The 26,933-nt window shown below is 42.8% G+C and overlaps 1 protein-coding gene across 1 annotated transcript in view; it reads left to right on the plus strand.

The window, feature by feature from the left end:
- LOC128638024 (EF-hand domain-containing protein D2-like) overlaps positions 1–21,275 on the plus strand; it is a 76,498-nt gene extending 55,223 nt beyond the window's left edge. Inside the window, exon 4 of the mRNA XM_053689901.1 lies at positions 20,642–21,275. Within this exon, the coding sequence (XP_053545876.1) occupies positions 20,642–20,674 (33 nt within the window). The 3' untranslated portion in view covers positions 20,675–21,275. The remainder of the gene's footprint in view (positions 1–20,641) is intronic.
- The last annotated feature ends 5,658 nt before the right edge of the window (positions 21,276–26,933 follow it).

Below are 26,933 nucleotides of genomic sequence, written 5' to 3' on the forward strand. Positions count from 1 at the left end.
GCATCACACGTGTATTATGGCTAGCAGTGAAGGGGTTAATTAGGTAGTTTGTAGGGAGCTTGCAGGGTTAATTTTAGCTTTAGTGTAGAGATCAGCCTCCCACCTGACATATCAGACCCCCTGATCCCTCCCAAACAGCTCCCTTCCCTCCCCCACCCCACAATTGTCCCCGCCATCTTAAGTACTGGCAGAAAGTCTGCCAGTACTAAAATAAAAGTTTTTTTTTTAAAGAAAAAAAAAAAAAAGCATATTTACATATGCTGTGTTTAGGATCCCCCCTTAAGCCCCAACCTCCCTGATCCCCCCCCCAAAAACAGCTCTCTAAGCCTCCCCCTCAGCCTTATTGGGGGCCATCTTGGGTACTGGCAGCTGTCTGCCAGTACCCAGTTTGAACAATCAAATGTTTTTTTTTTTAATTTTTTTATTTTTTCTGTAGTGTAGCTCCCCCCCCCACCTAAATGACACCTAAGGGTTTTTTTTTTTAACATTAAATGTCCCACTTTTATTTTGTTTTGGGACACATTTTTTCTGTCGTGTAGCGATTCCCACCCGCTCCCTTCACGTGCACGCGCCCGCGCGCTCCCACGGACTTCCCCGCCCACAATCCCGCCCCCCTCCACATGACCAGGGCCATCGATGGCTCCCACCCACCAACGATACCGGTCATCGATGTCCGGTGCAGAGAGGGCCACAGAGGGGCTCTCTCTGCATCGGATGGCCGTAAAAGGTTATTGCAGGATGCCTCCATATCGAGGCATCACTGCAATAACCGGAAAGCAGCTGGAAGCGAGCAGGATCGCTTCCAGCTGCTTTCCACACCGAGGACGTGCAGGGTACGTCCTCAGGCGTTAACTGCCTTTTTTCTGAGGACGTACCCTGCACGTCCTCGGTCGTTAAGGGGTTAATGATTCTGATAGAGCATGACATTTTAGGCAACTTTCTAATTTATTCCTATTATCAATTTTTCTTCGTTCTCTTGGTATCTTTATTTGAAAAAAGCAGGAATGTAAGCTCACAAGGCAACCCATCTTTGGTTCAGCACCTGGGTAGCGCTTGCTGATTGGTGGCTAAATGTATTTATTTTTTCAAATAAAGATACCAAGAGAACAACGAAAAATGTATAATAGGAGTAAATTAGAAATTTGCTTAAAGAGATATTAAACACCTAAAATTGTATTGTATAAAAAGATAGATAATCCCTTTATTACCATTCCCCAGTTTTTTTATAACCAACACAGTTATAGAAATAGACTTTTTACCTCTGTAATTACCTTGTATCTAAGCTTCTGCTGACTGCCCCCTTGTCTCAGTTCTTTTGACAGACTGGCATTTCAGGCAATTAGTGCAGACTCTTAAATAACTCCACGTGCGTGAGCACAATGTGATTTATATGAAACACATGAACTAATGCCCTCTAGCTGTGAAAAACTGTCAAATGCATTCAGATAAGAGGCGGCCTTTAAGGGCTTTGAAATTAGCATATTAGCCTCCTAGGTTTAGCTTTTAATTAAGAATACCAAGAGAACAAAGCAAATTAGATGATAAAAGTAAATTAGAAAGTCGTTTAAAATTGCATGCTCTATCATCAGGGATGGGGAACCTTGGCATTCCTGATGTTTCAGAACTACATTACCCATGATACTTAGGCACTCCGAGGTCCAGTTGAGCATCATGGGATATGTAGCTCTGAAACATCTGGAGGGCCAAGGTTCCCCATCCCTCTATCTGAATCATGAAATAAAAAATGTGGGTTCAGTATCCCTTTAAAAAAAAAACCTTGGCCATGTTCTACAAAGGAACCAGGAACAGGTGTGGATAATTGCAGAACATTCCTACTGTTAAATTATGTTATTTTAAACATATTGGAATTTGTATACTGATTCATTGTGTTCCTTAAATATTCCACAATTCTTTGTGATGCTTTGGACTTTTGAGCTTGTCCAGCAAGGTATGAAAGATTCGTTTTTCGTGCTCCAAAAACTTCTACTGAGAGTTTTCTTAGTTATCTGTCCTAAATGACTATCAGCAGACCTTGTGTATAACAGACAATGTAGTTGTGTAAGGTAACAACATAGAGCACAATTTGTTTCGTATTAACATTTACAGGCATAGACAAGAAATGATTACATATAAAACCTTTTTTACTCCAAAGAATCATAAAGCTCATAGAAAAATGGCATCTCTTATGTAGATTTAAAGGGACACTCAAGTCAAAATTAAACTTTCATTATTCAGATAGAGCAGCAATTTTAAACAACTTTCCAATTTACTTTCTTTAAAAAAAAATGCAGTCTTTTTATATTTAAACTTTTTAAGTCACCAGCTCCTACTAAGCATGTGCAAGAATTAACAGAATAAGCGTATATGCATTTGTTATTGGCTGATGGCTGTCACATGGTACGTATATGCATTTGTGATTGGCTGATGGTTGTCACATGGTACAGGGGGAGTGTAAATAGACATAATTGTCAGGAAAAAAAATCTACTATTTGAAGTTCAGACTAAGTGCTATTGCATTGTCTTGTTATCTTGCATTTGTTGATTATGCAAATCTACTGTGTTGACTGGTCCTTTAATGTTCTTGAGGAAAATGCTGTTCTATGCTCTATAAAAGTTTAATAGCTCTCCTAAATAATACCAAAATCGCAGTTGCACGTCCATCTAATAGTTATAATAAAAAATTACAAGCCAGACATTTCAAGGACCTCAGAATTAGTCTAGAATGAAAAGTTTTCTTTTGGATAAACTGATTAATAAGAATGTATCTAAAATATAACTTTATATACTACAGGTGGCAAAACCCCTTAGAGCACAATTAATTATTAGTCTAATCAATGTGTATTATTTGATTAATATTTTTTTTTTTAGACAAATCCTAAATTGTGTGGTTATTAAAATAAATATGCTAATTTTACAATACAAATAATAAACAAAATGCTGGAGTGCCTCTATTATACTCAAAACTTAATTCCAAAATACGTTTATTTATGCATAATGAATAAACTTTGCAGTGTACTTTTAAATTTGTCTGCTTTTACTGTAAAACTGTTGTGTGCAGTACCTTGTGTATATTTCTCCTTAATTGCCTACAACAAAGGAAGCAAGATGACACTTGCAGAACAATGTATATTTTTCTCACAAAATGACAGTTATAAGTACTCCTAAAACAATTACTTTCCCTGCAAAATAAAAAATACTTTAAAGGACAAGTAAATACAGATGATTTTTCTCATCTCATCTTCATCCGCTTATCTGGGGTCGGTCACGGGGGCAGCAGTTCTAACAGCAGTTCTAACAGGGGACCCCAAACTTCCCTTTCCCTGGCCACATTAACCAGCTCCGACTGGGGAATCCTGAGGCGTTCCCAGGCCAGTGTGGAGATATAATCCCTCCACCTAGTCCTGGGTCTTCCCCGAGGCCTTCTCCCAGCCGGACATGCCTGGAAAACCTCTCCAGGGGGCATCCTTACCAGATGTCCGAACCACCTTAACTGGCTCCTTTCCACGCGAAGGAGCAGCAGCTCTACTCCGAGTTCCTCACGGATGACTGAGCTTCTCACCCTATCCCTAAGGGAGACGCCAGCCACCCATTTCGGCCACTTGTACACGCAATCTCGTTCTTTTCGGTCGTGACCCATCCTTCATGACCATAGGTGAGGGTAGGAACAAAGATTGACCAGTAGATAGAGAGCTTCGCCTTCTGGCTCAGCTCTCCTTTCATCACAATGGTGCGGTAAAGCGAATGCAACCACCCCCCTGTTGCTCCGATTCTCCGGCCAATCTCACGCTTCGTTGTCCCCTCACCCAAGGTAGCTAGACTTAAAATTCCTTTACTTTGGGTCCCAGAGGCAGAACTTTTTTTCACTTTCTGCGATGAGATTTATTTAGTGAAAAATTTTCTGCAGATCATTTTTAAATCAAAATTAATTTTAAATTAGGCTGTTACACTAAAGCACCAGATCAATTGCAACGTGTTAGTTAAATGGAGAATAAAGCAATATTTAAAGTTTTATAATATAGTGCAGTAGTTGAAAATTGCATTGCAAATTAGCTTCAAACATAGTCTAACATAGAAGTAGTAATAAAAAAAGGTGCATTACTCATACAAACGTCTTACATTCAGAAAAACAAAGCTTTGCCGACAGTTAAAGGCTAGAGGATGGGCTTGAAACAATCTCTGAGAGCCAGTCAATCAATAGACTACTGCTTTGCAGCGCTACTGCATATTTCACTGTTCACTTAAAACAGCACTTTGCTCTGGATGAACGGTGATAAGGAAAACTTACACAGACAGTGCAGCCAGAGAACAGCTCTGTTTGAAGAGAACAGCACTGAAAAGTTAAATCGCTAACAATTCCTGCATGTGTCCTGTTCTTTCTGCAGACATGCTGCATTTTCTGCGATGGCATCTCAGATCACTGTATGTTCTGCCTTGGGGCTTTGGGTAAGGACTCATTCCCTACCTGGAGTATGCAATCCACCGGTTTCCTGCTGAGAGTCATGGCTCAGATTTAGAGGTGCTAATCCTCATTCCAGCCTCTTCACACTCGGCTGAAAACCGATCCAGTGAGTGCTGAAGGTCACTGACCGATGAGGCCATCAGGACCACATCATCTGCAAAAAGCAGTGATGAGATCCTCAGCCCACCGAACTGCAACCCCTCCCCTCTATGGCTACGCCTCAATATCCTGTCCATGAATATCACAAACAGGATTGGTGACAAAGCACAGCCCTGGCGTAGGCCAACCCCCACTGGAAACGAATCCGACTTACTGCCGAGAATCCGGACACAGCTCTCGCTTTGAACGTACAGAGATTGGATGGCCCTAAGAAGAGACCCCCTCACCCCATACTCCCGCAGCACCTCCCACAGTATTTCCCGGGGTACCCGGTCATACACCATCTCCAGATCCACAATACACATGTAGACTGGGTGGACATACTCCCAGGCCCCCTCCAAAATCCTTGCAAGAGTAAAGAGCTGGGCCAGGACGAAATCCATATTTTCTTTCCTAAGATATGGTGAGTCCAAGGAATCATCAATTACTAGTGGGAATATCACTCCTGGCCAGCAGGAGGAGGCAAAGAGCACTACAGCAAAGCTGCTATATATGTCACTTCCCTTACCCATAATCTCCAGTCACTCTCTTTGCCTGTGGTGCAAGGAGGAGGTGAAGTTTTGGTGTCTGATCTACAATCAAGATTTTTTTATTTTAAAAGCAGAGTAGGTTTGCTCTGATCTTTCTAAAGGGTCTAGCCTCAGCCCATGTCAGTCTCTTCAGTAGGGCAGTGGTGGCTTTTAAGCAATTGGGAACTTGTGGGGTACAATCCTCACTGCGTTTTCCCAAAACATTTTGCTGCCCTATTTAGATAGCCTGAGTAAGTTTACTCAGACTTTCTGTATTTCCACAGGTCCATGTGAGGGATGCATCCTCTCAAAACAGGTAAGCTGTCCTACTGCTGGACAGATAAATGTTAAGGTAAGTGCCAGTTTTATTTATCTATGTAAGCAGGGAAAAATTTGTCACTTATACAGCTAAAATGCTGCAGGGGACGTTTTTCATTATTCCTTTCAGGGGACAGGTTTTTATGGCAGTTTTTTCAGTAATTTTATTGATGGCTCAGTGAGGATCCATTTTTAGTAACGGATTATGTACTTTTATTGGGGGTTTTATTGTTTGTTTTTAAGCCTGTTTTCAAGAAAGTTTTTTTTTTTTTTTTAAAAAAGGCTTTTTGTTAGCTGTAGGACCGCCCCTTTTAGGGAGGTTCTGATTCTTTGATGTCAGAGCTTTTTTTGGCGCTTTTCCTCACTTTCTGTAGAGTGAGGTGCGCAGATTTCAGATGGCTCTGCTGTTTAAAAGGGCTCATGCTGTTTTTGCTTCTCTGGAATCTGGATTGTAAACAGGATCATTTTATTCCTCAGTTTGCTGCGGGTTGCAGGACAGGTAGGGCACCTCAGTAATTCTGCTGAGGTGTAGAGTGTTACCTGGGGTATGTTTTCTTGATTTGGTAAATTTAAAAGGAACATTTATTTATGTTTTTTTTTGTTCTGTATTATATCCTTTGTTAAAAGATAAAAAAAAATGTATTATGGATCAAGAGGATGTTTCCTGTAGCTTATGTTTTGATACCCAGGTGGAACCCCCAGTACCTTATTAAGTTCTTCATGTATTGAAAGAACTTTAGCTTATAGAAATAGACTTTTTGACCCTGAGCCATCATTAGGTAAGGTGGATGCTGCTCAGTAGCCTCCTGTTTCAGATGTCCCGCAGCTGTCTCCTCAAGCGTCCCAATCCTATGCATCTGCAAATGCAGTGCTCTGCGTTTCCTCTCATGCTCCGTCTGGAGTTATTTTGCAAGATATTGCTGCCCAGGTATCTTCTGCGGTATCTGAGGCGCAGTCTGCTTTTCTCATGCTGCAGGGAAAACGCAAAAGGAAATTTAAAGAAACAGTAACTAAGGTTTTGTGATTCTGAAGTGGCTAATCAAAGTATTTCCTCTCAGAAGTCTGAAGATGAATATTCTTCAGGTGCATCTGAGGGTGAAATCTTGGATTCAGGCAGTATAATTCCTTCTGCTAATGCTGAAGTTGTGTCCTTCAGATTTAAGCTGGAACACCTCCACTTGTTACTTAAGGAGGTTTTGGCTACCTTGGATGACTCCGATACTACTATCATTGTTAACCCTAAGAGGTCTAGTAAGCTGAAGTATTTTGATGTTCCCTCTGCGGTGGAGGTATTTTCTGTTCCAGACCATGCTTCTGAGATTATTGCATGGGAGTGGGAGAGACCTGGTATTCCTTTTTTCTCCATCTCCTATTTTTAAGAAAATGTTTCATATAGCTGACTCTATTAAGAAGACCACTATTCCCATAGAGGATAGTTGTTCTTTTAAGGATCCAATGGATAAGAAATTGGAGGCATTATTAAAGAAAATGTATGTTCACCAAGGCAGCCTGCGGTGTGTATTGCTACTGTTACTAGCGCTGCAGCTTACTGGTTTGATGCCTTGTCTGAATCTATTCAGACAGATACTCCTCTTGAGGAGATCCAGGACAGGATTAAGGCTCTTAAGTTAGACAATTCCTTTATTACGGATGCTTCCTTACAGGTCATTAAAGGGACACTGAACCCAATTTTTTTCTTTTGTAATTCAGATAGAGCATGCAATTTTAAGCAACTTTCTAATTTACTCCTATTATCAATTTTTCTTCTTTCTCTTGCTATCATTATTTGAAGAAGAAGGCATCTGAGCTTTTTTTTGGTTTCAGTACTCTGGACAGCACTTTTTTATTGGTGGATGAATTTATCCACCAATCAGCAAGGACAACCCAGGTTGTTCAACAAAAATGGGCCGGCATCTAAACTTACATTCTTGCATTTCAAATAAAGATACCAAGAGAATGAAGAAAATTTGATAATAGGAGTAAATTAGAAAGTTGCTTAAAATTTCATGCTCAATCTGAATCACGAAAGAAAATTTTTGGGTACAGTGTCCCTTTAAACTAGGAGCAAAAATGTCTGGTTTTGCGGTTCTAGCTCGCAGAGCCCTTTGGTTAAAATCCTGGTATGTGGATGTTTCTTCTAAGTCTAAGTTATTAGCTATTCCCTACAAGGGTAAGACCTTGTTTGGCTGAAATTATTTCAGATATCACAGGAGGAAAGGGATCTTTTTCTTCCTCAGGATAAGAAGAATAAGCAGAAAGGGCGTCAGAGTAATTTTCGTTCCTTTTGTAACTTTAGAGTAAACCCTCTGCTTCCTTTTCCAAGCAGAAACTATCCAAGTCTTCCTGGAAGTCTGGTCAGTTTTGGAACAAGGGGAAACAGTCTAAGAAACCTGCGGCTGACTCCAAGTTAGCATGAAGGGTCGGCCCCCAATCCAGGAACGGATCTAGTAGCGGCACGCTTTCTCAATTTGCTAAGGCTTGGATACGAGATGTCCCAGACCTGTGGGCCGTGGAAATTGTATCTCAGGGGTACAAGATAGAATTCAAGACATTTCCTCCCAGAGGCAGGTTTCTTCTCTCAAGATTATCTGTAGACCAGATAAAGAGAAAGAGGGGACTTTCAGACCTATTTTAGACCTAAAGTGTTTAAACAAGTTCCTCAGAGTACCGTCCTTCAAGATGGAGACTATACGTTCCATTCTTCTTTTGGTTCAAGAGGGTCAGTTTATGACAACCATAGACTTAAAGGATGCGTACCTTCATGTTCCCATTCACCGGGATCATCACAAGTTTCTAAGGTTTGCTTTCTTAGACAATCATTTTCAGTTTGTGGCTCTTCCATTTGGCCTTGCCACAGCTCCCAGAATTTTCTCAAAGGTCCTGGGGGCTCTTTTGGCAGTGATCCGGTCTCGGGGCATTGCAGTAGTACCTTATCTGGATGACATTCTGGTTTAGGCACTGTCTTTTCAACAAGCAAACTCTCATACAGAGATCTTGTTGTCTTTTCTTTGCTCCTACGGTCGGAAGGTGAATCTGGGACAGAGTTCTCTGATTCCACCCACAAGAGTAGTGTTTTTAGGGACCATAATAGACTCCCTACTAATGAAGATATTTCTGACAGAGGTCAGAAAAACAAAGATCTTCTGCTCTTTTCTTGTCCTTCAGTCCTCTCCTCGGCCGTCATTGGCTCTATGTATGGAGGTAATTGGTCTGATGGTAGCTTCCATGGACATCATTCCGTTTGCTCGGTTCCATCTCAGACCTCTGCAGTTATGTATGTTAAGGCAAAGGAACGGGGAATATGCAGATCTTTCTCCACAAATAGTTCTGGATCATACAAGGGACTCTCTTCTCTGGTGGTTGTCTCAGGAACACCTCTCCCAGAGAACTTGCTTTCGCAGACTGTCCTGGGTGATCGTGACCACGGATGCCAGCCTTCTAGGTTGGGGAGCAATTTGGGGGTCATTGAAGACTCAGAGTCTTTGGACTCGGGAGGAGTCAGTTCTCCCTATAAACATTTTAGAACTGAGAGTGATTTTCAATGCTCTACTGGCCTGGCCTCAGTTAGCCCTAGCCCAGTTTATCAGGTTCCAGTCGGACAACATAACATCGGTAGTGTACATCAACCACCAGGGGGGAACTCGGAGTTCCTTGGCCATGACAGAGGTGGCTCAAATTATTCAGTGGGCGGAGGCCCACAACTGCTGTCTTTCTGCGATCCACATTCCAGCAGTGGACAATTGGGAGGCGGATTTTCTGAGCGACAGACCTTTCATCCGGAGGAGTGGGAACTCCATCCGGAAGTATTTTCCAGTTTCCAATTCTCAATTGGGGGGCAGCCAGAACTGGATCTCATGGCTTCTCGGCAGAATGCCAAGCTTCTGAAATACGGCTCGAGGTCAAGGGATCCACAGGCTTTCTTGATAAATGCTCTGGCGGTCCCTTGGAATTTCAGTCTAGCTTACATATTTCCTCTGTTCGCTCTCCTGCCAAGAGTGATTGCTCAGATCAAGCAGGAGAGGGGCATCAGTGATTCTCATAGCGCCAGCGTGGCCTTGCAGGATCTGGTATGCAGATCTAATGGAAATGTCGTCTCTACCTCCGTGGAGACTCCCTCTGAGGAAGGACCTTCTACTTCAGGGTTCTTTTCTTCATCCAAATCTTGTTTCTCTGAAGCTGACTGCTTGGAGATTGAACACTTGATTTTATCTTAGCGTGGGTTTTCAGAGTCGGTCATTGAAACCATGATTCAGGCTCGTAAGCCTGTGACAAGAAAAATGTACTATAAGATATGGCATAAATATCTGTATTGGTGTGAATCCAGAGGCTACTCTTGGAGTAGAGTCAGTATTCCTAGGATTTTCTCTTTTCTCCAGGAGAGTCTGGAGAAGGGTTTGTCAGCTAGGTACTGTGAAAGGTCAGATTTCTGCTATGTCTAGTTTATTGCATAAGCATTTGGTGGATGTGCCAGACATACAATCTTTTTGTCAGGCCTTTGTCAGGATCAGGCCTGTGTCTAAGCCTGTTACTCCTCCCTGGAGTCTTAACCTTGTTCTTAGAGTTTTACAGCGGCCTCCGTTTGAACCTATGCATTCCTTAGATATTAAGATGTTATCTTGGAAGGTTTTGTTTCTTGTTGCTATTTCTTCTGCTCAGAGAGTTTCGGAACTCTCGGCTCTGCAGTTTGATTCTCCTTATCTTATTTTTAATTCTGATAACGTGGTTCTACGTACTAAATTAGGTTTCCTACCTAAGGTTGTTTCAAACAAGAATATTAATCAGGAGATCATGGTTTCTTTCTTTGTGTCCTAATCCTTCTTCTCCTAAGGAGCGTTTGTTGCACAACCTAGATGTTGTGCGTGCTTTGAAGTTTTATCTTCAGGTGACTAAGGACTTTCGTCAGTCTTCTGCTTTGTTTGTTTTTCTGGGAAGTGCAAGGGTCAGAAAGCTATGGCTACTTCTCTTTGGCTAAGGAGTATTATTCATTTGGCCTATGAGATTGCTGGACAGCAACCTCCTGAGAGAATCACCGCTCATTCCACGAGGGCTGTTTCTTCTTCCTGGGCATTTAAAAATGAAGCTTCTGTGGAACAGATTTGCAAGGCTGCAACTTGGTCCTCTTTGCATACTTTTTCAGTTTTATAAATTTGATACTTTTGCCTCGGCTGAGGCTTCTTTTGGGAGAAGGGTTCTTCAGGCAGTGGTGCCTTCTGTTTAGGTTTACCTGTCTTGTCCCTCCCTTATCATCTGTGTCCTCTAGGTTGGGTATTGATTCCCACTAGTAATTGATGATTACGTGGACTCACCATATCTTAGGAAAGAAAACATAATTTATGCTTACCTGATAAATTGATATATTTCCGAATATGGTGAGTCCACGGCCCACCCTTTATTTAAGACAGTAATGTTTTCTAAAACCTCAGGCACCTCTACACTTTTGTGTTATATTCTTTTTTCCATTTTTCCTTCGGCCCGAATGACTAAAGAGTATGGGTAAGGGAAGTGACATATATAGCAGCTTTGCTGTAGTGCTCTTTGCCTCCTCCTGCTGGCCAGAAGTGATATTCCCACTAGTACACTAGTAATTGATTCCGTGGACTCACCATATCCGGAAAGAAAGAAATTTATCAGGTAAGCATAAATTATGTTGTTCCTTTTCAATCTGAGGTTCGACTATCGGCCGTACTCTCCTTTCCAGCACCTTAGAGTAAACTTTACCGGTGAGACTGAGAAGTGTGATACCCCTGTAATTGGCACACACTCTCTGGTCCCCCTTTTTGAACAGGGGAACCACCACCCCTGTCTGCCACTCCTTTGGCACTGTCCCAGACTCCCACGCAATGTTGAAGAGACGTGTCAACCAAGACAGCCCTCCCCACCGAAAGCTTTCAGCATCTCTGGACGGATCTCGTCAGTCCCAGCGGCTTTGCCACTGTGGAGTTGTTTGACTACCTCAGTGACCTCCGCCAGAGAAATTGACGATGATCCTCTACATCAGCCTCTATAATAGAGGACATGAGTCCGATTCAGAAGTTCCTCAAAATGCTCCTTCCACCACCCGACTATGTCCTCAGTTGAGGTCAACAGTGTCCCATCCTTACTATACACAGCTTGGATAGTTCCCCATTTCCCCCTTCTGAGGTGCCGAACGGTGCTGACCCGAAAGTCCTTCTCTATAGCATCTCCGAACTTCTCCAACACCCGCTGCTTTGCCTCTGACACGGCAGCAGCTGCAGCCCTCCGGGCCCTTCGATACCCTGCAACTGCCTCCAGAGTCCTCTGGGATAACATATGCCTAAAGAACTCCTTCAGTCGGACAGCTTCCCTGACCACCGGTGTTCACGGGTTACAGCCCCTTGAGGCACCTAAGACCTTGAGACCACAGCTTATTGCCGCAGCTTCAGCAATGGTAGCTTTGAACATTGCCCACTCAGGTTCAATGCCCCCAACCTCACCAGGGATGCCAGAAAAGCTCCGGCAGAGGTGAGAGTTGAAGATCTCTCGGACAGGGGCCTCCTCCATACGTTCCCAGTTCACCCGCACTACACGTTTGGGCTTACCAGGTCGGTCCAGTGTCTCCCCCCCCCCCCCCGATCCATCTCACCACCCGATGGTGATCAGTTGACAACTCCGCCCCTCTCTTCACCTGAGTGTCCAAAACATACAGCCTCAGATCAGACAATGCGATCACAAAATTGATCATCGACCTTCGGCCTAGGATGCTCTGGTACCACGTACACTTATGAGCATCCTTATGTTCTAACCTATTGTTTGTTATACACAATCCATGACTAGCACAGAAGTCCAAAAACAGAACACCGCTCGGGTTCAGATCAGGGGGGCCATTCCTCCCAATCACGCCCCTCCAGGTGTCACTGTCGTTGCCCACGTGGGCGTTGAAGTCCCCCAGTAGAACGATGGAGTCCCCTACTGGAGCCCCATGCTGGACTCCATTCAGTGTCTCCAAGAGGATGAATACTCAGAGCTGCTGTTCGGTCATATTTTTATAATCAACAAAGCATGAAATATAACTGAGTAGTAGACGGTTATGGTCTATTTCCACTCCTCCTGTATCATGTGACAGCCATCAGCCAATCACAAATGTGTATACGTATATTCTGTGAATTCTTGCACATGCTCAGTCAAAGCTGGGGATTTAAAAAGTGTAAATATAAAAAGACTGTTCACATTTTGTTAATGGAAGTAAATTGGAAAGTTGTTTAAAGTTACTGCTCTATCTGAATCTTGAAGTTTAATTTTAACATAAGTGTCCCTTTTTCTCTTGTTAAGTGTATCCAGTCCACGGATCATCCATTACTTATGGGATATTCTCCTTCCCAACAGGAAGTTGCGAGAGGATCACCCACAGCAGAGCTGCTATATAGCTCCTCCCCTAACTGCCATATCCAGTCATTCTCTTGCAACCCTCAACATAGATGGAGGTCGTAAGAGGAGAGTGGTGTTTTATACTTAGTTTATTTCTTCAATCAAAAGTTTGTTATTTTTAAAATGGTACCGGAGTGTGCTGTTTATCTCAGGCAGTATTTAGAAGAGAATCTGCCTGCATTTTCTATGATCTTAGCAGAAGTAACTAAGATCCATGGCTGTTCTCACATATTCTGAGGAGTGAGGTAACTTCAGAGAGGGAATGGCGTGCAGGTTTTCCTGCAATTATTTATGTGCAGTTAATATTTTTCTAGGGATGGAATTTGCTAGAAAATGCTGCTTATATACCGGATTAATGTAAGTAAAGCCTTAAATGCAGTGATAGCTACTGGTATCAAGCTTATTAATAGAGATGCTACTCTTATAAAAATGTAATATAAAACGTTTGCTGGCATGTTAATCGTTTTTATATTGTTTGGTGACAAAACTTATTGGGGCCTAGTTTTTTTCCACATGGCTGGTTTGATTTCTGCCTAGAGACAGTTTTCTGAAGCTTTCCACTGTTGCAATATGAGTGGGAAGGGCCTATTTTAGAAAGCTTTTCTGTGCAGCTAAAATTACAGACAGAGACACTCAGCTTCCCTCTGCATGATACAGGACATCTCTGAAGGGCTCAAAAGGCTTCAAAGTCGTGTTTGAGGAGGGTAACAATCACAGTAGACTGTGGCAGTTGTGACTGTGTTTAAAAAAACGTTTTTGTCATTTATTATTCTGTTTTTGTTATTAAGGGGTTAATCATCCATTTGCAAGTGGGTGCAATGCTCTGCTGACTTGTTACATACACTGTAAAAATTTTGTTAGTGTAACTGCCTTTTTTCACTTATTTCAAATTTTGTCAAAATTTGTTTCTCTTAAAGGCACAGTAACATTTTTTATATTGCTTGTTAACTTGCTTTAAAGTGTTTTCCAAGCTTGCTAGTCTCATTGCTAGTCTGTACAAACATGTCTGAAACAGAGGATACTTGTTCATTATGTTTAAAAGCCATGGTGGAGCCCCATAGGAGAATGTGTACTAAATGTATTGATTTCACCTTAAACAGTAAAGATCAGTCTTTATCTATAAAAGAATTGTCACCAGAGGGGTCTGTCGAGGGGGGAAGTTATGCCGACTAACTCTCCCCACATGTCGGACCCTTCGCCTCCCGCTTAAGGGACGCACGCTAATATGGCGCCAAGTACATCAGGGGCGCCCATAGCGATTACTTTGCAGGACATGGCTGCAATCATGAATAATACCCTGTCAGAGGTATTATCCAGATTTCCCTGAATTGGGAGGCAAGCGCGATAGCTCTGGGGTTAGACGAGATACAGAGCGGTAGATGCTGTAAGAGCCATGTCTGATACTGCGTCACAATATGCAGAACCTGAGGACGGAGAGCTTCAGTCTGGTGGGTGACGTCTCTGATTCGGGGAGACCTGATTCAGAGATTTCTAATTTTAAATTTAAGCTTGAGAACCTCGTGTATTGCTTGGGGAGGTATTAGCTGCTCTGAATGACTGACACAATTGCAGTGCCAGAGAAATTGTGTAGGCTGGATAAATACTATGCAGTGCCGGTGAGTACTGATGTTTTTCCAATACCTAAAAGGCTTACAGAAATTATTAGTAAGGAGTGGGATAGGCCCGGTGTGCCCATTTCCCCACCTCCTATATTTAGAAAAATGTTTCCAATAGATGCCAACTACACGGGACTTATGGCAGACTGTCCCTAAGGTGGAGGGAGCAGTTTCTTACTTTAGCAAGCGTACCACTATCCCGGTTGAGGACAGTTGTGCTTTTTCAGATCCAATGGATAAAAAAATTAGAGGGTTACCTTAAGAAAATGTTTATTCAACAAGGTTTTATTTTACAGCCCCTTGCATGCATTGCGCCTGTCACTGCTGCGGCGGCATTCTGGTTTGAGGCCCTGGAAGAGGCCATCCATACAGCTCCATTGACTGAAATTGTTGACAAGCTTAGAACTCTTAAGCTAGCTAACTCATTTGTTTCTGATGCCATTGTTCATTTGACTAAACTAACGACTAAGAATTCCGGATTCGCCATCCAGGCGCGTAGGGCGCTATGGCTCAAATCCTGGTCAGCTGATGTGACTTCAAAGTCTAAATTACTCAACATTCCTTTCAAGGGGCAGACCTTATTCAGCCTGGTTTGAAAGAAATTATTGCTGACATTACTGAAGGTAAGGGTCATACCCTTCCTCAGGACAGGGCCAAATCAAAGGCCAAACAGTCTAATTTTCGTGCCTTTCGAAATTCCAAGGCAGGTGCAGCATCAACTTCCTCCGCTTCAAGACAAGAGGGAACTTTTGCTCAATCTAAGCAGGCCTGGAAACCTAACCAGTCCTGGAACAAAGGCAAGCAGGCCAGAAAGCCTGCTGCTGCCTCTAAGACAGCATGAAGGAACGGCCCCCTATCCGGCGACGGATCTAGTAGGGGGCAGACTATTTCTCTTCGCCCAGGCGTGGGCAAGAGATGTTCAGGATCCCTGGGCGTTGGAGATCATATCTCAGGGATATCTTCTGGACTTCAAAGCTTCCCCTCCACAAGGGAGATTTCATCTTTCAAGGTTATCTGCAAATCAGATAAAGAAAGAGGCATTCCTACGCTGCGTGCAAGACCTCCTAGTAATGGGAGTGATCCATCCAGTTCCGCGGACGGAACAAGGACAGGGTTTTTATTCAAATCTGTTTGTGGTTCCCAAAAAAAGAGGGAACCTTCAGACCAATTTTGGATCTAAAGATCTTAAACAAATTCCTCAGAGTTCCATCTTTCAAAATGGAAACTATTCGGACCATCCTACCCATGATCCAAGAGGGTCAGTACATGACCACAGTGGACTTAAAGGATGCCTACCTTCACATACCGATTCACAAAGATCATCGGTTCCTAAGGTTTGCCTTTCTAGACAGGCATTACCAATTTGTAGCTCTTCCCTTCGGGTTGGCTACAGCCCCGAGAATCTTTATGAAGGTTCTGGGCTCACTTCTGGCGGTTCTAAGACCGCGAGGCATAGCGGTGGCTCCGTATCTAGACAACATCCTGATACAGGCGTCAAGCTTTCAAATTGCCAAGTCTCATACAGAGATAGTTCTGGCATTTCTGAGATCGCACGGGTGGAAAGTGAACGAGGAAAAGAGTTCTCTATCCCCACTCACAAGAGTCTCCTTCTTAGGGACTCTTATAGATTCTGTAGAGATGAAAATTTACCTGACGGAGCCCAGGTTATCAAAGCTTCTAAATGCTTGCCGTATTCTTCATTCCATTCCGCGCCCTTCGGTGGCTCAGTGTATGGAGGTGATCGGCTTAATGGTAGCGGCAATGGACATAGTGCCATTTGCGTGCCTACATCTCAGACCGCTGCAATTATGCATGCTTAGTCAGTGGAATGGGGATTACACAGATTTGTCCCCTCTGCTAAATCTGGATCAAGAGACCAGAGATTCTCTTCTCTGGTGGTTGTCTCGGGTCCACCTGTCCGAGAGTATGACCTTTCGCAGGCCAGATTGGACAATTGTAACAACAGATGCCAGCCTTCTAGGTTGGGGTGCAGTCTGGAACTCCCTGAAGGCACAGGGATCGTGGACTCAGGAGGAGAAACTCCTTCCGATAAATATTCTGGAGTTAAGAGCAATATTCAATGCTCTTCTGGCTTGGCCTCAGTTAGCAACACTGAGGTTCATCAGATTTCAGTCGGACAATATCACGACTGTGGCTTACATCAACCATCAAGGGGGAACCAGGAGTTCCCTAGCGATGTTAGAAGTCTCAAAAATAATTCGCTGGGCAGAGACTCACTCTTGCCACCTGTCAGCAATCCATATCCCAGGCGTGGAGAACTGGGAGGTGGATTTTCTAAGTCGTCAGACTTTTCACCCGGGGTTGGATCTCATGGCGTCTCGCCAGAACGCCAAGCTTCCTTGTTACGGATCCAGGTCCAGGGACCCAGAAGCGACGCTGATAGATGCTCTAGCAGCGCCTTGGTTCTTCAACCTGGCTTATGTGTTTCCACCGTTTCCTCTGCTCCCTCGACTGATTGCCAAAATCAAACAGGAGAGAGCATCGGTGATTCTAATAGCGCCTGCGTGGCCACGCAGGACCTGGTATGCAGACCTAGTGGACATGTCATCCTTTCCACCATGGACTCTGCCTCTAAGACAGGACCTTCTAATACAAGGTCCTTTCAATCATCCAAATCTAATTTCTCTGAGACTGACTGCATGGAGATTGAACGCTTGATTCTACCAAAGCGTGGCTTCTCCGAGTCAGTCATTGATACCTTAATACAGGCACGAAAGCCTGTTACCAGGAAAATCTATCACAAGATATGGCGTACATATCTTTCCTGGTGTGAATCCAAGAATTACTCATGGAGTAAGGTTAGGATTCCTAGGATATTGTCCTTTCTCCAAGAGGGTTTGGGCAAAGGATTATCAGCTAGTTCCTTAAAGGGACAGATTTCTGCTCTGTCTATTCTTTTGCACAAGTGTCTGGCAGAAGTTCCAGACGTCCAGGCATTTTGTCAGGCTTTGGTTAGAATTAAGCCTGTGTTTAAACCTGTTGCTCTCCCATGGAGCTTAAACTTGGTTCTTAAAGTTCTTCAAGGAGTTCCGTTTGAATCCCTTCATTCCATTGATATTAAGCTTTTATCTTGGAAAGTTTTGTTTTTGATGGCTATTTCCTCGGCTCGGTGAGTCTCTGAGCTATCTGCCTTACAATGTGATTCTCCTTATCTGATTTTTCATGCAGATAAGGTAGTTCTGCGTACCAAACCTGGGTTTTTACCTAAGGTGGTTTCTAACAAGAATATCAATCAAGAGATTGTTGTTCCATCATTGTGTACTAATCCTTCTTCAAAGAAGGAACGTCTTTTACATAATCTGGGTGTAGTCCGTGCCTTGAAGTTTTACTTACAAACTACTAAAGATTTTCGTCAAACATCTTCCCTGTTTGTCGTTTATTCTGGACAGAGGAGAGGTCAAAAAGCTTTGGCAACCTCTCTTTCCTTTTGGCTTCGGAGTATTATACGCCTAGCCTATGAGACTGCTGGACAGCAGCCCCCTGAAAGAATTACAGCTCATTCTACTAGAGCTGTGGCTTCCACCTGGGCCTTTAAAAATGAGGCCTCTGTTGAACAGATTTGCAAGGCCGCGACTTGGTCTTCGCTTCACACTTTTTCAAAATTTTACAAATTTGATACTTTTGCTTCTTCGGAGGCTGTTTTTGGGAGAAAAGGTTCTTCAGGCAGTGGTTCCTTCCGCTTAATCCCTGCCTTGTCCCTCCCATCATCCGTGTACTTTAGCTTTGGTATTGGTATCCCATAAGTAATGGATGATCCGTGGACTGGATACACTTAACAAGAGAAAACATAATTTATGCTTACCTGATAAATTTATTTCTCTTGTAGTGTATCCAGTCCACGGCCCGCCCTGTCCTTTTAAGGCAGGTCTAAAATTTAATTAAACTACAGTCACCACTGCACCCTATGGTTTTTCCTTTCTCTGTTTGTTTCGGTCGAATGACCTGGATATGGCAGTTAGGGGAGGAGCTATATAGCAGCTCTGCTGTGGGTGATCCTCTTGCAACTTCCTGTTGGGAAGGCGAATATCCATAAGTAATGGATGATCCGTGGACTGGATACACTACAAGCGAAATAAATTTATCAGGTAAGCATAAATGATGTTTTCTCTTGTTAAGTGTATCCAGTCCACGGATCATCCATTACTTATGGGATACCAATACCAAAGCTAAAGTACACGGATGATGGGAGGGACAAGGCAGGGATTAAGCGGAAGGAACCACTGCCTGAAGAACCTTTCTCCCAAAAACAGCCTCCGAAGAAGCAAAAAGTATCAAATTTGTAAAATTTTGAAAAAGTGTGAAGCGGAAGACCAAGTTTTTTATAAAATGATTTTTATTGAGGTGAAAAGTTGGCATACAAACAAGAAAATTGCAGCAGTATACAGTATAAATCTAGAATGGCTTCTAACAGGGTACAATGCGTAAATTCTAGGTTGATAAACATTACATGTGGTCTCAATCACGCTAAGCCATACGGAAAACAACTTCATCTGCCACATGGATAAAAACAAATAATACAGTAGTTCACAGAAATGCCAATAAAAGTATAGACCTTCGCATTTATCTAAGCGGCCGCTCTTGGGCCTCATAACAAACAATATTAAACAGCTATAACGGAAGGTTACTCCAAAGATAAGAGGCCCCTTTTGGACCCCATCATGAAAACCTCAGATTTTGGTATAATTGCGCTATATGATTGGTATAAAACACGCTTAATTAAGTAGATTTAACAGGGTGGTATAGTATTAGGAAGCTGTAAGTAAGACTCTGCAAGAGATAGTACTAAACCATCCTGCACAGCTAGGGGGGAAAAGTAGTGCCAATATAATTTTGTAGTGCAAGATATAATTGTAAAAAGGGGGGAAATAAGGTGTGGTATTTAACGAGAGAAACACATAATTCACTCTCCTAAAAATAGGAGGTATATTAAGGGGGGGAGGTGGGAAGTTACATAAGGTGGACAAATTGTAAAAGTTGCGTTATACTAAGGTATACATGGAATTGGGTCAATTGTGTGCCAAATTTATATTATACCAGGGTTAGAAAAATTGAAAGCTCTAAGATAGAAGACAAAAGATCTATCATGAATTATGAGGCTTAGCTGTGGTATTGTGAGGAGAGAGGTTATATGTAGTGATAATAGTGCAGGTCCAGCCCGCCCTAGAATACAAGACTAAATACTGACAGGAAGTGCAGCTCATCATAAGATAGGGATGGTCAGGATTACAAATAGGGAGCTCAACACATAGTAAATATAATAGCAGAGAAACCTGCATATGCACCTATATATGTGAACGTGCTGTTTGGCCTGAGACTACACCCATATAGTTTCCAGGGTGTCATACTTAACACTAATAGACATCAGGTAAGTGGGTCTATCCACCAAGGTGTGATCACATAGAAAAAAGTAAATTATTTAATCCTGGTTTGCCATGAGGTCCCCCATCAGCATATAAGTTAAAATTGTAGAAGGCTCAGACATCTCGGCCGCAGATATCCAAGCCCCTAGTAGAATTTAAACTAGTAGGGAACACCATTGCAGAGATCCCTTTAGGAGAGTATGCATAGCCATAAGTGTCCCTTTTAAAGTCCTTTTAAGTATGGAGAAATTTATTCAGACTTGCAACATGCCATGCAGTGATTTCTTAGATCAGAATAAAAGCTCACTCACATCCATAACAGAGTAGACCCAGGAACATGAATTCCACTAATGAGTGGTATGCCTGAACCGTTCTTGATTGGCAGAACTGTAAATTGTGAAAATTAAAGTGTTCAATGCTTTTAAAATTGTTATTTTGTGTGGAGTTCTTTTGCCATGTTTTGTTTTAACATGCTATAAATGATTATTTTTAATTGACTTAAATGCCATTGAAAAATCAGCAACTGACTGACCCTTGGTCCTACTTCATGTAGGTTTAAACAGATTTCAATAAATGAGCATATTTTTATCCAGTATCTTTGTTGGTGACAATATAGATGAATATATATATATATATATATATATATATATATATATTATATATATATAATATATATATATAGTATATATATTTCTATCAATGTTTGACACCAGGTTTAAATGAATAAATAAACCGTTAGCAGCTGTATTTACTATAAGCCGTTCTCTACCAAATACAGAATCTACAGAAACTAATCTCTGTAAACTAATTCAGGTACACGCTATGAATCACGGAAGTCGGTTTTGAACAAGAGATTAAAGCTGAACAGAAGAAAAGAAGAAGCAAGCTGAAGAAAAAGAACAGAGAAAAGCAGCCTTTAAAGAGCTACAATCTGCCTTTAAACCATAAAACAAAGATAAATAGATGTGGGAAGCTCACATGTTTATCATGCATTTTAAAGACCATCATTTATCAATGCAAATTTTCACATGAAAAAAAAATTGATGCTTTGAAGACTCTATCATATGCTGCTTAAACCTTTCCATTCTGCTGAAACTTTGCACAAAATACCTTGGCACAGGTCCTTCCTAAGTGGACAAAAATGAATCTTATTTGTGGTGTAGAGGCATTTTCTTTGCATCAAAATATAGTGTAAAATTTGCCAATTCTAAATGCAGGATACAACTTGTGGGGTTTTCAAGATATTAAATATTTTCATAGCATGCAAATATAATAAATATGAGAGATATCTCATTTAATTGCTTATGGTTGGTTTGGACCAATTAAAAGAAAAAGAAAAGCATTTTAGTGATTTCATTTATTTTTCAGTTGCAGACCTCAATATTTTTTTATGTAATTTTACTGCTGATTTTTGTCAAATGTGTAAATAAAATGGATCACAACTCAATTTAGTAAATGTGTCTGTTTTGTTCCAATTTGGTAAACGTGGAAACATAAAATTATATAAATGTCTTAATATTTGAAGCTTAACACAACAACAAATGCAGCAACGTTTCGGTACCACCACCTTAGTCATGCTCTAAGGCATGACTAAGGTGGTGGTACCGAACGTTGCTGCATTTGTTGTTGTGTTAAACAATAAACACTATTTGGTTTGCTGCTACTCTGTTTGGATTTTCTATTAACTGTTCAGAGCCTGGAGTGGAGCTCTGGAGTGGCGTGCAATGGGTCGCTGTGTGCTGAATTAAGAACTTTGTATTTTTAATATTTGAAGCAACAGCATAGTTTTCTCAATTGACTAGTATAGAGTTTGTTAAAAACTTACCAGAATAATTCTGCATTTCCTTTAAAAGGACAGTAAAAACTTCGAGATGGTAATATAAAATGATAAATTGCATATATAAATAAAAACTTTGCAGTATAGTTTCATTATTTATTTTGTCCTCTTTTCCTGTAATTCTATACTGAAATTGTGAGCTTTTCAATTCCTGTTAGAAATAGAAGTGCAGAACACTGTTATATTGCACACAGCCATTGCTGCACACTCTAGTGACCTATTTATAACTGTCCCTAATTGGCCACAGCAGAGAAGGTAACCTAAGTTACAACATGGCAGCTCCCATTGCTTCAAAGACACTAACATTTTTACACTTATTTTGCCAATATTTAAACATCTAATGAAACTTTAAAAACATAAATTATACTTACCTGATAATTTAATTTCCATCTGTATGAGGAGAGTCCACCGCTTCATTCATTACTTGTGGGAAATACAGAACCTGGCCACCTGCCAAAGGCATAAATACCTCCCCCACTCCCATCATCCCCCAGTCATTCTGCCAAGGAAACAAGGAACAGTAGGAGAAATATCAGGGTATAAATGGTGCCAGAAGAAAAACAAAATAAATTTAGGTCCGCCCAACGGAGAACCAGGCGGGGGCCATGGACTCTCCTTATACAGATGGAAATGATCAGGTAAGCATAATTTATGTTTTCCATCTTAATATGAGTAGAGGCCACGGCTTCATTCATTACTTGTGGTAAACAAATACCCAAGCTCTAGAGGACAATGAATGAAAAAAACAAGGAGGGTAAAAAAAAAAAAAGGTGGACCCCTATTCTGAGGCACCACAACCGGCAAAACCAAAAGCTGCTTCCGCCGAAGCAAGCACGTCAAATTGTAAAACTTAAAAAAACTGTGAAAAAAGTATGCAAGGAGGACCAGGTATAGCGCCTTTACAAATCTGCTCCATAGAGGCCTCATTCTTGAAGGCCAAGAAGAAGCACAACTCTAGTTGAGTGAGCCCTTAATCCTATGAGGAGACTTATGTCCCCCTGTCTCATAAGCCAAGCGAATCATGCTGCTCAGCCAAAAAGATAGGGAAGTGGAAGAAGCCTTCTGCCCTTTGTGCTTCCCAAATAGACAACCAAAACAATTCTGAAGTCTTTCTGAAATCCATCATAGCCTGAAGATAGAATTTCAAAGCTCGAACTACATCCAAATTATGAAGTAACCTCTCCTTTAAAGAAGAAGGGTTAGGACACAAGGAAGGAACTACAATCTCCTGATTGATGTTGCGATCAGACACAACCTTAGGGAGATAATACCAACCCAGTGCGAAGGACAGCCTTGTCAGGCATGAAAAACCAGGTAAGGAGGCTCACATTGCAAGGCCGCCAACTCAGAGACTCTGCATGCCGAAGCAATAGCCAGTAGAAAAAGAACCCTTCCAAGACAGTAATTTAATGTCAAGCGAATGCATAGGCTCAAAACTGAGCCATCTGCAAAACCCTAAGAACCAAATTCAAACGCAATGAGGAGCAGAATGTCTAAAATACAGGCTGATCCTGGACAGAGCACTGAACAAAAGACTATAAATCAGAAAACTCAGTGAGCTTCTTGTGTAACAACACAGATAGAGCCGAAATCTGTCTATTTAAGGAACTGGCGGCGAGTCCCTTCTCAAACCGTCCTGGAGGAAGGAAAGGATCCTGGATACCTTGACCTTATGCCAAGGATAACCACGAGCCTCACACCAGAATAAGTAGGTCCTCCCACACCTTATGATAGATGCGTCGGGTGACCGGCTTCCTGGCCCTGAATGAGAGTATCATATCACACTCTCAGAAAAACCCTCTCTTGGCTAGGACTAAGGTTCAATCTCCATGCCAGTCAGCCTCAGAGATGTCTAGAATTTTGATGCACAAAGGAAACCTGTACCAGCAGATCCCTGCGACAGGGTACCCTCCATGGAGGGATGATGACATCCCCACCAGATCCCCGCAACACCACATCCTCCGCTGGCCACGACGGAGCAATCAGAAATAGTCGATGCCTTACTCCTGCTTGATGCAGGCCACTACTCGAGGTAGAAGTGGTATAATGGCGGAAAATATATAGACTAGGTTGAACCCCCAAGGCACTTCTAAGGCATCTATCAGTTCTGCCTGGGGATCCCTGGACCATGACCCGTATCTAGGTAACTTGAAGTTGAGTTTGGACGCCATGAGATCTATCTCCGGTGTCCCCCATCTGTTGCAAATCTCCGCAAACACCTTGGGATGAAGAGATCATTCCCCCGGATGAAACGATTGTCTGCTGAGAAATTCCACTTCCCAGTTGTCCACACCCGGAATGTGATTCTTTGGCAGCGAACAGTTGTGAATCTCCGCCATTCCAGAATCCGAGATACTTCCCTCATGGCTAGGGAGCTTCTCGTTCCCCCCTGATAGTTGATGTAAGCCACTGAGGTAATGTTGTCCGACTGGAATCTGATGACCTGGACGAATCCAGGAGGGGACAAGCCCTCAGAGCGTTGAAAATCGCTCGAAGTTCCAGGATGTTTGTTGGAAGGAGTGACTCCTTCTCGATTCCACCTGCCCTGTGCCTTTCTGGCACCCCAAACAGCTCCCCATTCTGAGAGGCTCGCGTCCGTAGTCACAATCTCCCAGGATGGTCTCAAGAAGGATGCCCCCTGGGACAGCCGATCTGGACAGAGCCACCAAGAGAGGGATTCTCTCGACCGGTTGTCCAGAGAAATCTGTTGGGATAGATCTGAGTGATCGCCATTCCATTGCCTCAGCATGCACAACTAAAGAGGTCTGAGATGGATCCTGGCGTAAGGAATGACATCTATGCTGGATACCATGAGCCCAATCAATTCTATAGACCGGGCCACAAATGGCTTTGAGGAGGTCTGAAGGGCAAGACAGCTGGAAGCTATTTTGCAGCGTCTCTGGTCTGTCAGGAATATCTTTATAGATATGGAGTCTATTATCGTGCCCAGGAACTCCACTCTGGTACTGGGAATCAGAGAACTCTTTCCTGAGTTTATTTTCCATCCATGAGATTGAAGAAGTAGAAGAGCTCTCAAATGGTCCTCTGCCAGCCGGCAGGACGGAGCCTGGACCAGGATGACGTCCAGATAAGGTGCTACTGCAATACCTCTGGATCTCGCCACCGCAAGCAGAGCTTCCAGAACCTTTGTAAAGACTCTTGGGACAGTAGCCAGACCGAAGGGAAGAGCTACAAACTGGTCCAGAAATGCGAATCTTAGGAACTTGAAGTGATCCTTTTGAATTGGCACATGAAGGTAAGCGTCCTTTAAGTCTATCGTAGTCAAACTGTCCCTCTTGAATTAAGGGCAGAATAGACCTTATTGTCTCCATCTTGAACGATGGGACCGACAGAAGCTTGTTTAAGCACTTTAGGTCTAGAATCGGGTGAAACGTACCCTGCTTCTTTGGACCATGAAAAGGTTTGAATAGTACCCTAGACCTCTTTCTGCTAGAGGTACTGGTACAATTACTCCTAGAGAGGAGAGATCCTTCACACACTCTAGAAAGGCATCTTCTTTCTCTGGTTTTGACGATAGATTTGACAAGATCTGCCACTGAACGGGTTTCGTGGCAGGCTGCTGTCGTTGGGACTTGCCCAAACGAACGGGACGAAAATTAGGACCCTTAGGCTTATTCTTCTTATCCTGCGGTAGAAAGGCACCCTTGCCCCCCGTGACCGTGGACCAGGCCTAGACCGAAAATAACTTTCCCCTTAAATGGAAGGGAGAGTAATCTAGATTTGGACATCATGTGCGCAGACCACGACTTCAAACACAGAGCCCTCCGTGCCAGAACAGAAAAGCCTGATGTCTTGGCATTCAAGCGAATAATCCGCATATTTGCATCACAGAAAAAAATAATTAGCTATCCTCAGGGCTTTAATCCTTTCCTGTATCTCATTGAGGGGAGTTTCCACCTCGATCATATCTGACAGAGTCAACAGCAATAGGTAGCGGCTCCCGCGACCGCTGCTGCAGGCTGAAATAAGAACCCCGTGTGCTGAAACATCTTTCTTAACAGGGTCTCTAATTTCTTATCCATGGGCCTCCTTAAACAACGAACTATCCTCGGGAGGGATAGTGGTGCACTTAGCGAGCGTGGAGATAGCTCCATGCACCTTAGGGACAGACCCCCACAGCTCTAGCTGAGAGTCAGGAACAGGGAACAATTTCTTAAACAAAGAAGAAGGGGAGAAAGAAGATCCAAAACTCTCCCATTCATTCTTAATAATATTTGCCATCTTTACGTGAACCGGGAAAGTCTGGGGCACTACCCTGTCCTCGTAAACTTTATCAAGCTTAGGAATAGAAGGTTCCTTGGGTAACTTCGGTTTCGGAACCTTTAAAGTAGCCAACACCTCTTTTAATAAATAAGCGTAAGTGCTCCAAGTGCAGCCGGAGGTTTAGAGGCCACAGATTCCGACCCAGAGAAAGAGTCCTCTGTGGTATCGGAGTCTTTTCCATCAGCAGATAATCTACTTTCAGATACATCCAACGAAGTAGATGACCCCTGGGAAGGATAGCAATGTTTAACCTTTCGCTTGCGTTTAGCAGGGCGAGGTAAAGCACTGAAGGCCGCAGACACCGCCGTTTGCAACTGATCAGCAAAATCTGGCGGCCACATGGCCCCTCCGGCAGGAGGATTAGTAATGCACTGGGGAGCTGCATGTGTAATCGGAGATGATTGTAGGGAACGCACCTCGCGAGACGGAGACCCCCTAAGAGGTGGACGGCTCAGTGGTACTAAACATCTTGTTCTTTTTAGATATCACTATTTATCAAGGCATGTGGAACACAGTTGACCAGGCAGTTATACCGTAGCCTCCTTACAATAAACACAGGCATTAGATTTAGGCAAAGACGGAGTACACTGTAACGCATCAGAGTTCTCCATAGCTTGCACCCTTAATATGGAATATAGAAAAAAATAAAGGCACCTTTATACCCCAATGGCCGGGGCATTCACCACCTCCTATGACCCAGGCCCACAGAGAAACGGCTTTGTCTCCTGCAACTGACGGTCAGGAAAAAGCAAGATAAAGGCCACACCCAAGTCACATGGAGTGCCATGCAGGACCGCCCCTGCAGCCGAGAAAAAACGTGACAAAACTAAACAGTCTGCGTAGTTAATCAAAAATGAAGGAAAACCTGACTGTTCACACATTGCCAGAGCCACATCTCACACATGTCACAGCAAAAAACACAATAAAGCAATCATGTATAAATACCCCCCGTTCAATAATCCCCTTCCGGAGATATTAACCCTC

Source organism: Bombina bombina, chromosome 8, assembly GCF_027579735.1.
Source record: "Bombina bombina isolate aBomBom1 chromosome 8, aBomBom1.pri, whole genome shotgun sequence".
In the NCBI taxonomy this organism is placed as follows: Eukaryota; Metazoa; Chordata; class Amphibia; order Anura; family Bombinatoridae; genus Bombina; species Bombina bombina.